General features: G+C 36.5%; 2 protein-coding genes across 2 annotated transcripts; one reads left to right on the top strand and one right to left on the bottom strand.

Annotated features, from left to right (window-relative positions):
- The first annotated feature begins 4,836 nt into the window (after positions 1-4,836).
- LOC111371637 (kinase-interacting family protein-like) lies at positions 4,837-7,516 on the top strand. Its single transcript, XM_022993755.1, has 3 exons — positions 4,837-5,017; positions 5,521-5,658; positions 6,335-7,516. The coding sequence occupies exons 2-3, from the start codon at positions 5,541-5,543 to the stop codon at positions 7,291-7,293; spliced, it is 1,077 nt and encodes a 358-aa protein (XP_022849523.1). The 5' UTR covers positions 4,837-5,017; positions 5,521-5,540; the 3' UTR covers positions 7,294-7,516.
- A 3,139-nt stretch (positions 7,517-10,655) lies between these two features.
- LOC111371559 lies at positions 10,656-14,855 on the bottom strand. Its single transcript, XM_022993648.1, has 4 exons — positions 14,111-14,855; positions 12,832-13,056; positions 12,281-12,664; positions 10,656-11,377 (listed from the first exon to the last, which is right to left on the bottom strand). Exons 1-4 carry the CDS (start codon positions 14,705-14,707, stop codon positions 10,904-10,906), a joined length of 1,680 nt encoding a protein of 559 aa, XP_022849416.1. The 5' UTR covers positions 14,708-14,855; the 3' UTR covers positions 10,656-10,903.
- Positions 14,856-14,892: the final 37 nt, after the last annotated feature.

Raw genomic sequence — 14,892 nt, 5'->3', positions numbered from 1 at the left:
AACGGGTTAAGCCAATTTACCAGACCGGACGTGTTTGAGTCCGTATAGTCGAGAGAGATGCGAATCTGCTGCTTTAGGACCACCACTATTCGTGTTAAAGATTCAGCAAATATAACCGTGCAGCCCGTCAAGAAATGCAGTTCGATTTTCAGGGGCAAAATCGTCTAATTTTTTCTGTGTAACCTGAAACAGAAAACTTCTAACACGAAAAATGTTAGAAATAATATGAGGAACAAACTGACTGAAGACACCTTCCCCAAAATCGGCCCCACGCACCCACACGCGCCGCTGCCGGAGAAGCCATGCGCCGTCGCCGTCGCCCAGACATATCGGCCACCTAGCACCGCCTCCACCTGCAGATCATGAATCCGGCCTCTATTTCACCAAAAGACGTCTGGATTTGCCGAAAATCGAAGTTGCAGATTCGATTTTTAGGAAAAAATTCTGGACAGTTTTTATTTTCTGATTTTTGCTGGTTTTTTGGTCTGATTTTGGCTGAAAATTCCACCCCAACCTCGCTCTGGTACCAAATGTTGAATAATCGACCTCCAATGGTGGATTTTCCGGGCTCCGTTTAACCAATCTCTATCTTATTAAACACACCCAACAAAGGCTCCAACCCAAACAACGATTTCTTACTTCGGTTGTTCAACTCAATGTGTTCACAAAGAACACAATATGGTGGCTGCAATGAATCACAAAGAATAGAGGAAGACAGATTCAGTTTAAAGCTCAAAAAAGAAAACTAGAGAAAAATGTAGGCTGCCTCTTTTCAATTGCACACACAAGGCTCTTTCAACAAATGAGAGCAATATATAGGTTTAGGGTGTAATAATATAATGGACTCATGGACCAACTAATGGTTAAAGGGGGCAGAACACAAATTGAGTCATCCAAGAAGTAAATGGGCCATGAGCAACATTAACTATATTAAATTGCTTCAAACGACCCTCAAGTTGTTTTTCGGGTTGAGCAAATTAATCGAGTGTGTTAATAAATATTTCAATCATCGGCCAAAGCCTATGAAATCTAATCCGACTATCTGACACTGTTTAACATCATCGCCCGGAATTATTGGGTATCAAAAACCCAACAGTTTGCATAATGATTGTACAATAATTATCAATCGATCTTTGTAGAATGCGAGTATGAATTCATGTATGTTGCAAGAGAGTAAAATGTAGAGAATGTTATATTTGTTCTTGTGTTGAATCTTGCATTACCCTTGTGGGAGATGCATGGGGGGAATATTTATAGTATTATAACTTAAATCGTGGCACTTGATTGGGAGTACATATGGCCTCATCTCCTAAGTCTACATGTCAAATTATAGGTGTCACATTTGACTTCCTAACTTTGTATACATTTATTAATCTGCGACACTGCCATTACATTGATAAGACAAAACATTTGCACTCTATGATGGGTGTCCCATCAATTACTCAAGAAGGATCCTTGTGTAAGACCGGATCTCTGGAGAGGAATGCTACTTAGAGTCTTGGGACCTCGGATATAAGATCTCCTTGGCATATTAGCTTCAGTGGCGGCACTTGGACCACGTCTAACGTTGTTATAGTATGTTGGTAAACTCCTGTTGGCCTGGGGGCCTCGGATAAGATGCCACGTGGTTCAACAGAAGTGGACCATGGACCCCAGTGGGTCGGCCAAGTGTGTCAACACGTAACAGAAGTTATCATTGATATGGATTTCATTGTATATCTGCAGCATTATGCTTCGCATCATAGATTAAAGTTACTGCTTCACTAACAAATTGAAGTGCCTGCAGGCTTAAGCTTCTAATCACAATTTATTCGAGGTTGGGAGCCGAAAGGGCATGAACAAGCAGGGGCAGATCTAGACCTTTAGTATTGTGGGGTCAAAATTTTAAAAATAATTTTTTTTAAAAACGACATAATATCAATGAAAATAAGTTTATATGTATTTTGACATTTTGAAAACGTCGTATAATTACATCATTATTAATATTATTAAATAAATTTTGCTATTGGTATACTTTTGTTTATCATTTCATTGGCAAATGTTGAGCTAATATTGAGTAAATTAAATTGAATATAGAAATTAAATGAATTGAAATAAAATTTAAGTTTAATTTAGGAAGTAAATGAAATTCAAATTTAAAGCAAATATAATTCGAAAATAATACAAATTGCATTTAATCCATAATGACCCTAAAAAATTTACGTCATATTTCATGTTTGACTTCCCAATGAAATGATATAAATCATATTGAAAAATTTATCGTGCAAAAATAATAATTAATTGAATTTTTTAAAAGAAAAAACGAGTTAGACGTCTTTTTTGAAGCGTACGTTTGATACATATTTAACTATTTTCGATATCCATTTGAACTATTCGATATGAAAACAATGTAGTTTTCGAAACAAACTTTTACATGACATAGAGGATTTGTGGATTCAGATAGTATATGATCGCAAACGAATTTTTAAAGTTAGGATATTATCGAAATTCTCAAAATACTAGTTTCAAATGCCCTACTTTAACATGTCATAACTTTTGCTATAGTTGACCATTTCGCATGCCATTAATGAGTGAAAAACTAAATCATGAGCATTTCGAAATGACATTAAGAATGAAATATTTTGATTTTATTTAACATTTCGACGAGTACATCAAAGTAGATTAAAAAAAAAAAACCAAGTAAGGGCAAAATTTTGTGGGGTCATTTGACCCCACATGACCCCATGTGGGTCCGCTGCTGTGAACAAGAAGACTCTCGAAGAACGCACAGGAATAATAGTTGACTGAAGGAACTGAAACTTTTTGGCATGTGTGCGTGCTGATTTGTCGGGCTGCTGTTATATCACAAAACCTGTGCGTGCTTTACGTGTTGGGATTGAACCTTGTAATCTTGTTTCGAAATGGATGAAAAGAAACTGAAACAGCTGTTGCTAAGTTTGCCAATGCACGCTGGTTTCAAAATGGTTGAAGAGATAATGGAAAACAAACACATAAAACCATAATGTATAAAACATTGAATTTATGTTACATTTGATCCAAACATACTGTATATTTTGGCATTCTAATTCTTGAAAACAGGAATTATCGATAAGCGATGTGTGATTGACATAGTTCTAGGTGTAAAAATGGACAACTTATCGAAGCAATAGAACAGATATTTGGTTCAAAATTTGGTGGCTTACATCCCCAAATTGACCATTTCGGGGTGAAAATGGGAGAGGCGTGTTTGGGAAATTTGAGCTGGCAATTCATTATTGTGTTGGAGTGATTTAACTGCCAAATGTGAAATCCGTCATCCACGTATGCAATCAAACAAAAGTTTGCCAGCGACTAATGGAGTGCAATTTTTTAAAATTTAGCAAGTTGCAGTACGAGTGACATTATCTAAAGTTCTTGAAACAATTAAATCATGAAAAAAATCAAACGACTCGCACCGTTGACACTCCGGGTGACCACACGGCAGTGGCGAATCCAGGATTTCAACTCAGCTAGGACAGCCGTTGACATTATCTAAAGTTCTTGAAACAATTAAATCATGAAAAAAATCAAACGCCTCGCACCGTTGACACTCCGGGTGACCACACGGCAGTGGCGAATCCAGGATTTCAACTCAGCTAGGACAGCCGTTGACTGTCGATAGTTAAAAAGCCGTATAGCGATATCGTTTATTAATATTAAATTAAATAATATTAAAAAATTTTCAATCTATATGTAAATATACTAAAACGTAAAAATCTTATATTATATCACATTATATTTCCATACAATCCAAAATAATATAAATTACATGATACATAAAATTTCTTTGTGTTATCAATGCTTAAGAAATCGTTTGTTTGACTAAAAGTAGTTGAGAGATTAGATACACCACTACAAGAACTAAATTAAAATTCAGTTGAAAAAATCATTCCATAATTAGTATGAGAATTGAACGTTAATCAAAGATTAAACGTAATTAAAATTAATTTTAAAATATAATTAAAGTTTCAATTCTCAATTCTCAACACCAATTCATCACAAATTATAAATTTCCCAATTTCTCATTTTTTATTTTCATGAATCACATATTCACATTTCACAATACTCAAATTAATTTTTAATATCACAATTCACAGTAGACAAATTCTCAAATAACATATAAATTAAAACTCAATACTCATAAACCATATCTTATAAATTATTAAAGCATAAAATATTTAAAACCAAAAAAAAAAAAATCTTTTGTAAAATCTTAACATATATTAATTTGTTAAATTTAGATTTAAAATTCAACCATTACCATGATGGTTAAGCTTCCAATCATCCTAACTTTAAAAGTTATAGGTTCGAATTCTTTTTTTAGGAAATCAATTTTGATAAATATTGTAGAAATAAAAATTTTACACAATGGAATGGAGGGGAAGGAATCGAACCCAAGACTCACAATATATAAAAAGGAGCTCTAACCAACTAAGTAGAAGAGAGGTTTGAAAATAAAATAAGTTACCAATTACATAACCTAAAATTTTTATCTATTACAAACAAAAAAAAATTCTCCCCGACGAATCCAGCTAGGGCGGCCACCTACTAAATCCACCACTGCCACGCGGTCCGCACCTTCATATGGCTGACGTGGGTCCCACATGAATAAAATAACCATGACCCCATGTGTGTATTATGTCAACCTTGCGATCACCTGTGCAGACTATGTAGCTCGGTCCATCATACCATGATACCAATAATGAAAAATGACAAAAAAATAATAATAATAATAAATAAAAATAAAAAAATGACACCTTTATTTCATATCTTCATTTAAACCCCAACGCCTGCTCATTTTTAGGCTCTATTCGAAAGTAGTAGGCCATGCCTATTACTTTTGTACGTGTCATTTATGGATTTGCCGAAACTCAAATCTGTCTTAGCAAACCTGCTTTGCAATTTACATCCTCCTCTCATCCTTTCTATATAAACCTCATCCGCAGTCTGCACTGTGTGTTGTGCGTGTTTTTCCAGTCCGATTCCCAAAAAAGTTAAGGTATGAATTTATCACTGAAGAATTCAAGCTGCATCCTTTTGCATTCTTCGTTCAGACTTCTGTCCACAGTTTTTCCCCCAAGATTTTAGTTGAATTTCAGGGTTGTTTTGTTCACCAGAATTCCCCTGTTTTCTGGAAAAAAATACTGTCCAAGAACACACACGCACACGCACACGCACTTGGCGTCTAACAAGATTAAACATGAAATAAGCTTCTGTGCAATTTGCAGTATTTTTTTCAATAATATTGAATGCTGTGATATTTTATACTTGCTGTGTCTCATTAACTTCTTCAATGCTGTTCTTAATCATAATTGTATAGTATTAACTACTGCAGACGCTATCATTTATTGATATTTGCACTTGCACTTATACTAATCTTACTCCTTCACCATTTGAAAAGACTAATTTACTAATTATTATCTATTGTACGGATATACTATATAGCATTAATTATGATAGGTCAGTTTGGTGCATGCATGCATTAATTTTCTGGTGTTGTAGGTCCGGTTTTGTCTTCGAAAATGGTAGCAAAAATGAAGAAGGTAGAGAAAAATGGTGGTACAGAGGCTGCCTCCTCTGATTCACTGTCACGCCGTGGAAGTTTCATTATACCATCCTGGCTTCTTTGCACAATTGCTGGTAAAAAATTATTTACTTTTTTCTTATCACATATTTTACTGCATGGTAATTCTATGAAAATCTATACATGATTTGAATTTGATTGAAATGTGGGTCCCCAGAAAATGAAAATGAAACCTTGCCCTGCTTTCCTCTTTTTGGCTTTGAGTGCATCAGATTATTCTGGGCACTTTCAACTCGAAAGTATGACCCAGAAAAGTTCAATTCAAAAAGCCTGCAAAGACCAATTCCCTCCAACTGCCCCTTTCTAGTTTCAAAATTTGAACCATTTTCCCAAACCACATCCCCCTGATTTTGCAGAAACAATTTGATTCGAATATGTCATTCTTATACAAACTATAAAGCTGTTTTTAGCCCATTTCTGTCACATACCCGACCCATTTAGATAGATAAGGCCAAAGTTTTTACCTTTTTAACCGGTTGGAAAAGTCACAAGATTGTTCATCTGTACGAGCATTTTTTTCCACACAAACATTGATTTTCATGTTCGATTTGACTTCCTTGTCACATTGGGCCCATTTCTGCCACTGCTGTTTGATATCCAGGACATGTCCATTCATGATAATGAACGTTAATTATTTGGGGAAAAAAATGTGTTCTAGTTAAAATTCAAATTTCCAAAATTATACAAATAAAGCCAAGATTATCATCTAATTAAAAATGTGGGGCTATTCAGATTTGGATGAGAGGATGAAGATGCTGATATCGAAAATCCCTAAAGAAGACAGTGCTGATAGTTTTGCAGAAAGGGCCAATGCCTACTATCACCAAAGGCCTCAGCTGCTGGCATTGCTTCAAGACTTGTACAACGACTACCTCTCTTTGGCAGATCGTTATTGCAAATCACTTGCCAAGAACACTCATCGACGTAGTAGTCGTTCTTCACCCTCGAATTTCGATGAAAATGAACGGTCTGATCAGGGAGACCCGGGGGAAGTCATTGATTCGGACACAGCAAGTACATTATCTTTTCAGCTTCCTTTTCCACTTCCAGCCAAAGTGGACGTCGAAATGCTATTAGCCGACATGGTTATGAACTTGGTGGACTACGAGATTCTATCGAACGAGCTTAGTGTTGCAGAGAAGAGGTCTAGCGAATCAGAAAGGAAGATAGAGCTACAGAAGAACTTGTTGGATGTGCTCGAGTCGGAAAGGTCAATACTACTGAACGATAATGCGACGTTGGGATACAGATTGTCTGCATTGGCAGAAGAAAACAAAGGGTTAGTATCAGAATCTCTGTTTATGAAGAGGAAGGCTGCCGAGCTAGCAAGGTGTCTATTGAAGACGAGGGAGGATCACAGGGTATTCGTGCTGAGTCGAAAGATTGAAGATCTGCAGGGGCAGATATATGGATTGGAGAAGAGAAATAAAGAGTATTATGAACAACTTGTTAAACAAGATGAAAAGAAGAACAAGGGTAAGAAAACGAATGGCAAGACTAAAGATCAGGTGAGTTTGGATGACTGCTTTAAAGTGCGTGCAAGTGCAGCTGCCAATGTGAAGAAAGACTTCAAGCATCAAGATGGTGGTGTTGAAGGTGCAAGAGCTTCCAGGTTGTGGAATAGAGTCAAGAAAATGGATCTGTTCAGTTGTGGGCCTCACTTAAATTCTAGTAACAGCCAAGACAAGTAAAGCTATTCAAAAATTACCAGATGATAGTATATAATAGCACTGTTTAGCAATTTCCTATGTTATATTCTTGTCACTAGTCGAGCCTTCGGCGTGAAAAACTGTCAAATTTTATGACAGGAATCATAGTACATGTTTCGTCATGTTTGTTTTCTTAAATCCTATGTAAGAAAACATCTATTAAAGCTGCATATTTCTTTTCATCAATTACATTAACATACTTGTACTTTAGCTCTTCCAGTCTTCTTTTGAAGCAACTGCAGCAACTAAAGTTCTAACATGTATTCAAAGTATATAAAGAAGAAGTGAAAAGACGATGAATTGTACCTAAAATCCACTTATGTTACTTCAGTACCTCCTTGCCCAGTTCTATTCCTCCCATGTCTTCATGGATAGCCCATTTCTTCATGGATAGCATTGAACTATTCTTCCTCTTCTTCTAGCTCTTCCAGTCTTCTTTTGAAGCAACTGCAGCAACTAAAGTTCTAACATGTATTCAAAGTATATAAAGAAGAAGTGAAAAGATGATGAATTGTACCTAAAATCCACTTATGTTACTTCAGTACCTCCTTGCCCAGTTCTATTCCTCCCATGTCTTCATGGATAGCCCATTTCTTCATGGATAGCATTGAACTATTCTTCCTCTTCTTCTTCTGGTTTATGGGGAGTCGCTAGTTTTATAGGTTCTTTTGAGTCTTTACCACCCACTTTGTCAGCACTAGAAGAAGGTTCTAAAAGACAAAGGTCGCAATCCGACTAAGAAAGAATTATGCAACTACTCTAGTTACTAGCTAATAATTCATCTCAATTCGATGTACATGTCCCATCTCTTTATCAATTCAAAACTATCCATATCCCAAGTCTAGTCGATATGTGAATATTTGTTTCCTTGTCTCGAACAATTCTTCCATAAAACAAAGTATGCACAGGCCGCATTCATCAAGGGACGAAGTATGACGGAAAATATACATCTTGCACAAGAATTGTTGAGACAATATAATCTGAAGCGAGTCTCTCCTAGATGTCTTTTAAAAGTTGATCTTCGTAAAGCATATGACTCGGTAAGTTGGGATTGCCTGAAAGACATCCTTATTGGGTTGAATTTCCCTCCAAGATTTATTGATTGGGTAATGGAATGCATCACTACGCCTCATACTCCATTGCATTAAATGGTAGTTTACATAGTTTCATTAGAGGCAGAATGGGACTTCGGCAAGGAGATCCTCTCTCCCCCTTCTTGTTTGTGCTATGTCTTGAATATTTCTCAAGAATGTTGAAAGTTGCAACTGATAATAGTGAGTTTAATTTCCACCCTAAATGTGGTCTACTAAAGATTACACATCTTGCATTTGCTGATGATTTGATGCTTTTCGCAAGAGGGGATGTTATATCAGTTCGCATTTTAATGGAATGCTTGGCTAAATTTGGAGATTCTTCGAGACTTCAAATGAACACCATGAAATCAAGTTTATTTACAATTGGTATTCAGGGACACGAGTTGGAAGAAATTCAAGAGTTGACAAGTATTCCGAAAAGTTTGATGCCGTTTCGTTATTTGAGTATCTTGCTTGCTGCCGGAAAGCTAAAAGTCAGCTATTTTGCACCTCTTTTAGACAAGATTTCAGCCTACATGAGTGCTTGGATAGCATCTTCACTCTCATACACTGGAAGAGCAGAATTATTACGGACGGTACTTCAAGTAGTAGAGTGTTTTTGGTTGTCTATCTTTCCAATTCCTGCTACAGTCACTTCGAGGATCATTACACTATGTCGAAACTTCCTTTGGGATGCTAAGAAGCCTTTGGTAGCTTGGAAAAATTTGTGTCTACCGAAATCGGAAGGGGGACTTGGTTTTAGAGACATAAAATGCTGGAATTCAGCATTGCTTGCAAAATCCCTACGGAACATTCATGAAAAAAAGGATACACTGTGGGTTAGATGGGTTAACCATGTCTACCTACATGGTGCATTTGTTTGGGAGAAGATAGCCAAGAAAGATGACTCTCCACTTATCAAAAAACTACTGGAAACGAGGGACGTCTCGATGCAGGCCATCGGGAACGAACAAGATAAAATAGATAGATTGCAAATTTGGATTTCTAGACAGTTTTTAAAGTCTCCTCGCGTATGAGCATTTCAAACTTAAAGGTGAACGGAAAACATGGGCTGTTGATGTGTGGAAATCCTTTATCACTCCAAAGCACTTGTTTATCCTATGGCTAAGTGCTCAAGCTAAGATCCTAACAAAAGACAAGTTGGTGCAACTTAATATTAATGGAACTTGTGATCTATATGAATCGTCTACTGAAACGGTTCAACACTTTTTCTTTCAATGTTCATTGAGCTCCTCCATTTGGACACAGAAAAGATTATGGCTTGGCATTACTAGATCAACGATTACGATTGGTAACGCATTGAAGTGGATAAAAAAGAGGACATCTTGACATAGTAAAGTGAAGAAAATTGCTCTTGCAAGTACAACTTACTACATATGGATGACTCGAAATAGAAATTTTTTTGAACATCTTACGCCACATGTGCATAGCATAGCATAGCAAAACGGATTAAAACACGTATATACAAAATCATGTATTCTTTGTATCCTAATATTTTGGTTCATTTTTTGTTGTGTTGATAGATCTTTGTCGTTTGTAAATCTTTTGACTTTTGATTTGCCCGGTGTAATTGTACATGAATTTTTGATCAATGAAATTTACATGTACCGATAAAAAAAAGAAAGAATATAAAAACAAACAACAATTCCACTTGTTGCCCTTTTGCTCGGATAAAAACTGACTCAGCATGGACTTGACATCAATTTCTCCTACTTCCATCCCTTCCACAAGAATAAGAATTTTTGCCCTTTTCAGGGGACACCTTAAGATTTATTATTTGGTGGCGGTTTGTAGAATGCATGATGATGTACAATAACCTACATATATGCCTTGGCAATAGCAATACGTGTTCACCACTTAAATCAAAATATTATGAAAAAGACTATGAGAACAAGGGATCACTGCAGCCTAACTTGACACTTGATGGATTTATCCACATTTATAGCGGTCAATTAAAAATCGTGCACTGGGGAGGGTGGAGAACAAATCAACAATACAAATGACCACATGTTTTCTCGAAAAATCTCATTTAACGAGAAAACCCATTGACAAATGAAAGAGAAAAAAGCAAGAGACTTTGATTGATATGTAAATGAATAGAAGAAGCCCTTAGAACACATGCAGGTTTTTGAGCAATAACAATATCTACCAAGTACCTCAATCTTGAGAATGACCTGCCGGCTGCTAAGACACTCATTTTCCCACAATAAAGAGTGCAATAATACTAGTATATACTTCCAAGAAATTACGAAATGTCCATGGCCAAAAACAAAAGCTTGGTTAACATTCTGAAATTATACCATATAATCACAGATCGATGGAACTTTTGGTGAGTATTCAAGAGAAATGGATTACACGGTATACTGCCTGCCTCTCTCTCTCTCTCTTTTTTTTTTTAAACCCTCAAATTAACTCATTGCAAGAATCCCGAAAAGTTACAATTCAAAATTTGTATCCACATGGAATGAGAGGATAATCATCATTAATTGAGCCACAGGCTAAGCTTGGTAATCCAAGAAAAGAAGCAATTTCTGTAAAAGGAGCTCACGGGTTCCATAGAGAGGCTTACCACTAATGACCCAATCCTTCTCAAGATGTCCTGCTTTTGAACTGTTGAGCATCTCATCATGGAAGGCAGATACAACGCAGTACATTGAAGTCCGCAAAATATCAGCGATTCCATATGCTTTGGCATAAAAAGGGCTCTCCCTTCTTTTTCCTGTGGCACCTATGGTAGAGTCTGTTCTCTGTGTGCTTACTGTTGCCCATCTAATTTCAGCAGGACCCATCAGCTGACGTGGGGACTGTAAGTGGGTCTTCTTTCCCATGAGGGTTTCAACAGCCAGCAAACAAGATAATAAGGAGGAGATAACAGCACCATTACTTCCAGAGAGTTGAGCAATCCCAAATCTGTCCTCCTTGTGTGAACGTGCAGTCAACGATGAAACAATCCGGGCACACCAGGTACATAGCTGGAACATAGTGAAGCAACAGTTAGCTGTGATTATTCTTTATTCCCAGGTGGTGCAATCTATCTAGAAGTTTACAACACAGTAAAGCAGAGTAAACGGCATATTATTTTTGTCTTTCTCAAGTCTGAGAACATAACCTCTGAGTTCAGGACTGAAAGCAAAAATGTATATCCCAAGTATTTCAAAGAATAGTAAAACTGAAGCGTGTAGTTAACACTCAACGCAACCTTAAGAACTTCCCAATAACAGAAAAAAGTAGTTTCTTTTCTCATATTCTAGACATAGGGTATTTGTCTCTTTTAGTTTTACATATATCATCACAAACTATTAACATGTTCCTCTACATCACTCTGTGACGATTGTTTAAGAATCCAAATTCACTAATTTGATAATTTTCCCTCGACGTCTACAAGTTACCAAACAGTGACAACCTTATGGTCTAAATGTATCTGCATTACAGATAAGAGAAATGAAACCAAAATGAAAAAACTGAGCAGAAACTATTTTCATTTGACAGACATAATGAACATGTTGTGAAGTAGATAAAATTAACGCTAGGTTCTGAGTACATAATTATTTTTAAAAAATGTGATGAGAAATTGAAATCACGAAAGAAATAAAATAACTGAAAAATGGAGAATGTTCAGTTAGAAACATAATGCATGTACATTAGTAAGCAGTCGAAAGAACACATCATATTTCTAGCATGCGAGTTACTTGCATATAAAAGAATAGAGAATCTCAAACAAATGTGAAGATAAGATTTGTCCACAAATTTTATAGATATTACTCAGCATAAAACATAGTAAATATCAATTCCCTGAAATATAAACAGAGAATCATATGAACAAGTTTTCATTTCTTGAACAAATCAACATGACAATATTAGTATTAAGATTCTACCTGTATGTCGTAAAATGATTCACAGACTTTAGAATATTCAGGTCCCATTGCGGGTGTATGTAACTGGCTGGACAGCTGGAAGGAGTTCTCAATTGAAGAACTATCTAGACTTTCATTTAGCTTTAGAGTTAGCTGTTCCAGAGGCCTCAGGCATACAGCTATAACTCTTTTATAAGTAGTGCCAGTCTCTTCAAAGAATGCCGCTCGGCGCCATGTATCAACATTACTTTCACATAACATACATAGATCAAGATAAGCAAGATGATGCAAAAGAGATTTTGGTGTGCTCTCCTCAAGAGTGTCAAGAAGCAGTTCACTTGGATTTGTTTCTGCCGCAGCTGAGCCTTTTGGGGGTGCAAATACAAACCTCTTCGTGTGTATCACCTAAATAGTGAGATATTATTTACGCATGCAAATAAATGGAGTCACAATGGGATCACAACTTGAGATGTTTTCCTAGGCTACAATGGAAAATAAATAAATAAATAAATAAAATTCAAAAGTTTCAAGGCAAAAAGATTTTAACAAAACAAGTCGACTAAGGAAGAAACCTGATGTAAATGATGACTTAATTCCCAACAAAGAATCGCTACAAAGCTTCCAATGTAGAAGATAATCTGCTCGCTGATGAACTTTCCTGTTGTATCCTGACTTGTATATCCGTTAGGTAGGAAAAAAGCTAGCACGCCTGATAACAGGTAACCAGCAGCTGAAAACTTTAAAGCTTGCCCAACAGCTAAGGGAAGACCTATCTTGAAGCTGAAGAAAGGAGGACGCTGTCGACAGTAGATATGATGTAACAGATATGTTATTACTTACTAGAAAGTAAATCACATGAAATGAAATTGCAGTTCTTGATGATATAGTAAATCAAAATCTTCTTAGCAAGACAAAATAATCTTAGAGTATGTTTGGGAAATGTATATAAGCGGTTTAAATTATAAATAGATAGAAATAAGTGGTGGATAGTTAGTTGATCTAGTGGGTCCCTTGTAAAGTGTGGCTAAAAGTGGCTTGGGTGTTTATAAACAGTATATTAACATGAGCCAAACATAGGCTTTGTGAATCTATCTTCAGTTCAAGCATTACAAAATAAATTTTGAAGGGAGATCCCATAGGACTGGTTTTGCTTCTGTAACCATACAAAACCACAGGAAAACAAATAAAATGAAAATTGAACAGCATTAGCCTTTTACAACTGGAAGGGTTTCGCACACAGAACATCCTATAGAATTTTATTCGACAAACAGGCATGTATTCAATCCTCCCCTCCCCTCCCCTCCCCTCCTTTCCTTTTACATGTGATTGGGAAATCAAACAAATTCATGGAAAGATTAAAAAAGTATTGCCAATAGACTAAAAGCTAAACATAAGATGCAGATGCTAAAGATTATTTTGATGATAGATGGTTACTAAACATCTACAATCAAAACATTACATTACAGATTCTAAACCGGAACTATGGATACATCATATGAGAGAATGTATATAATTTCATTCATTTCCATAAAACATAATAGATGGAAATATATTCTTAACTCTTACCTGATGAAATACAATTCTATATAAATACCCCTTCAAATTTATCTTTTGTTAGCAGGCATTATTCAACCTTATACATCTATTATTGAGATAAAGGTTACTTTGATAATATATGGTTACTAAACTTGTAATTTCATTATTGAGATAAAAGTTCATAATATTTATCATTTTTTTCTTCACAATTTCATCACAATAGAACGCCCTTTTTGATTCAACATTATATATCTAGTAAGACCGGTGCTATACTTCAAATCAACTGTTATGCCCGTAAATCAAAAGCATAGTTACCTGAATAATCGGAAACCGCAAGAGCCAGCGCTGCTTACACACATAGTGCAACCCATAGAAAAATCCCACCACAAAACCTCTGAACCCCAACTTTCCATAAACAAAATACCATCTAGACCTCGATTCTACGTTGTAAACGTCACAACCCCAGCACACGCAAATTAAGGAAACTGCCCCCGCCTCAGCGCACAAGCTCACAAACAGAACATAGCTCAGTGACACCCGAATTTTTCTCCTTAGTTCCGGCTCAGCCGAGCCCCTGGAAATGAAAAGAAGCCGAGCCAAGCTGAGGAGGAGGTCGAATGGAGAAGCGGAGGGATGTGGGTTCGGGGAAGAGAGGAAGAAGACGGAAATTGCGAAGAGGAGAAGAGAGAAGTGGAAGGAAAGAAAATAGAAGAGGGAAAGGAAATTGGGAGTATAAGGGGATCGAGTAAAGGGGGAAAGGAAAAGGGTTTTGGAGAGAAAAAGTAAAAGAGTGGAATGAAGTGCTTGCCAGATTAAGCAGCTTAAGAAACGGTGTTTGATGATTGAGAAATGCGTTGCTCCGCCATTTTTGTCTTTGAACAGCGTTCTTTCTACGGCGGCGGATACCGACATCCTCTCGAGTAAGTTTTATGAAGCCGCGGCGGCGGGTTTGGGACAATTAGGGTGAACAAGGTAAGTATTTATGCTCTCGAAGTAGGCAGTGGCAGCAATGGTGGTAGCGTCAACGGTGGGTACAAAGGATCTGGTGTTTGGCAATTTCTAAAAGATTTCTTATAAGTGAATTTTAAATAAATATT

This window comes from Olea europaea, chromosome 1 (assembly GCF_002742605.1).
Source record: "Olea europaea var. sylvestris chromosome 1, O_europaea_v1, whole genome shotgun sequence".
NCBI classification, from domain to species: Eukaryota; Viridiplantae; Streptophyta; class Magnoliopsida; order Lamiales; family Oleaceae; genus Olea; species Olea europaea.
Note: the sequence above shows the minus strand (reverse complement) of the source record. Positions and strands in the feature narration are given on the sequence as shown.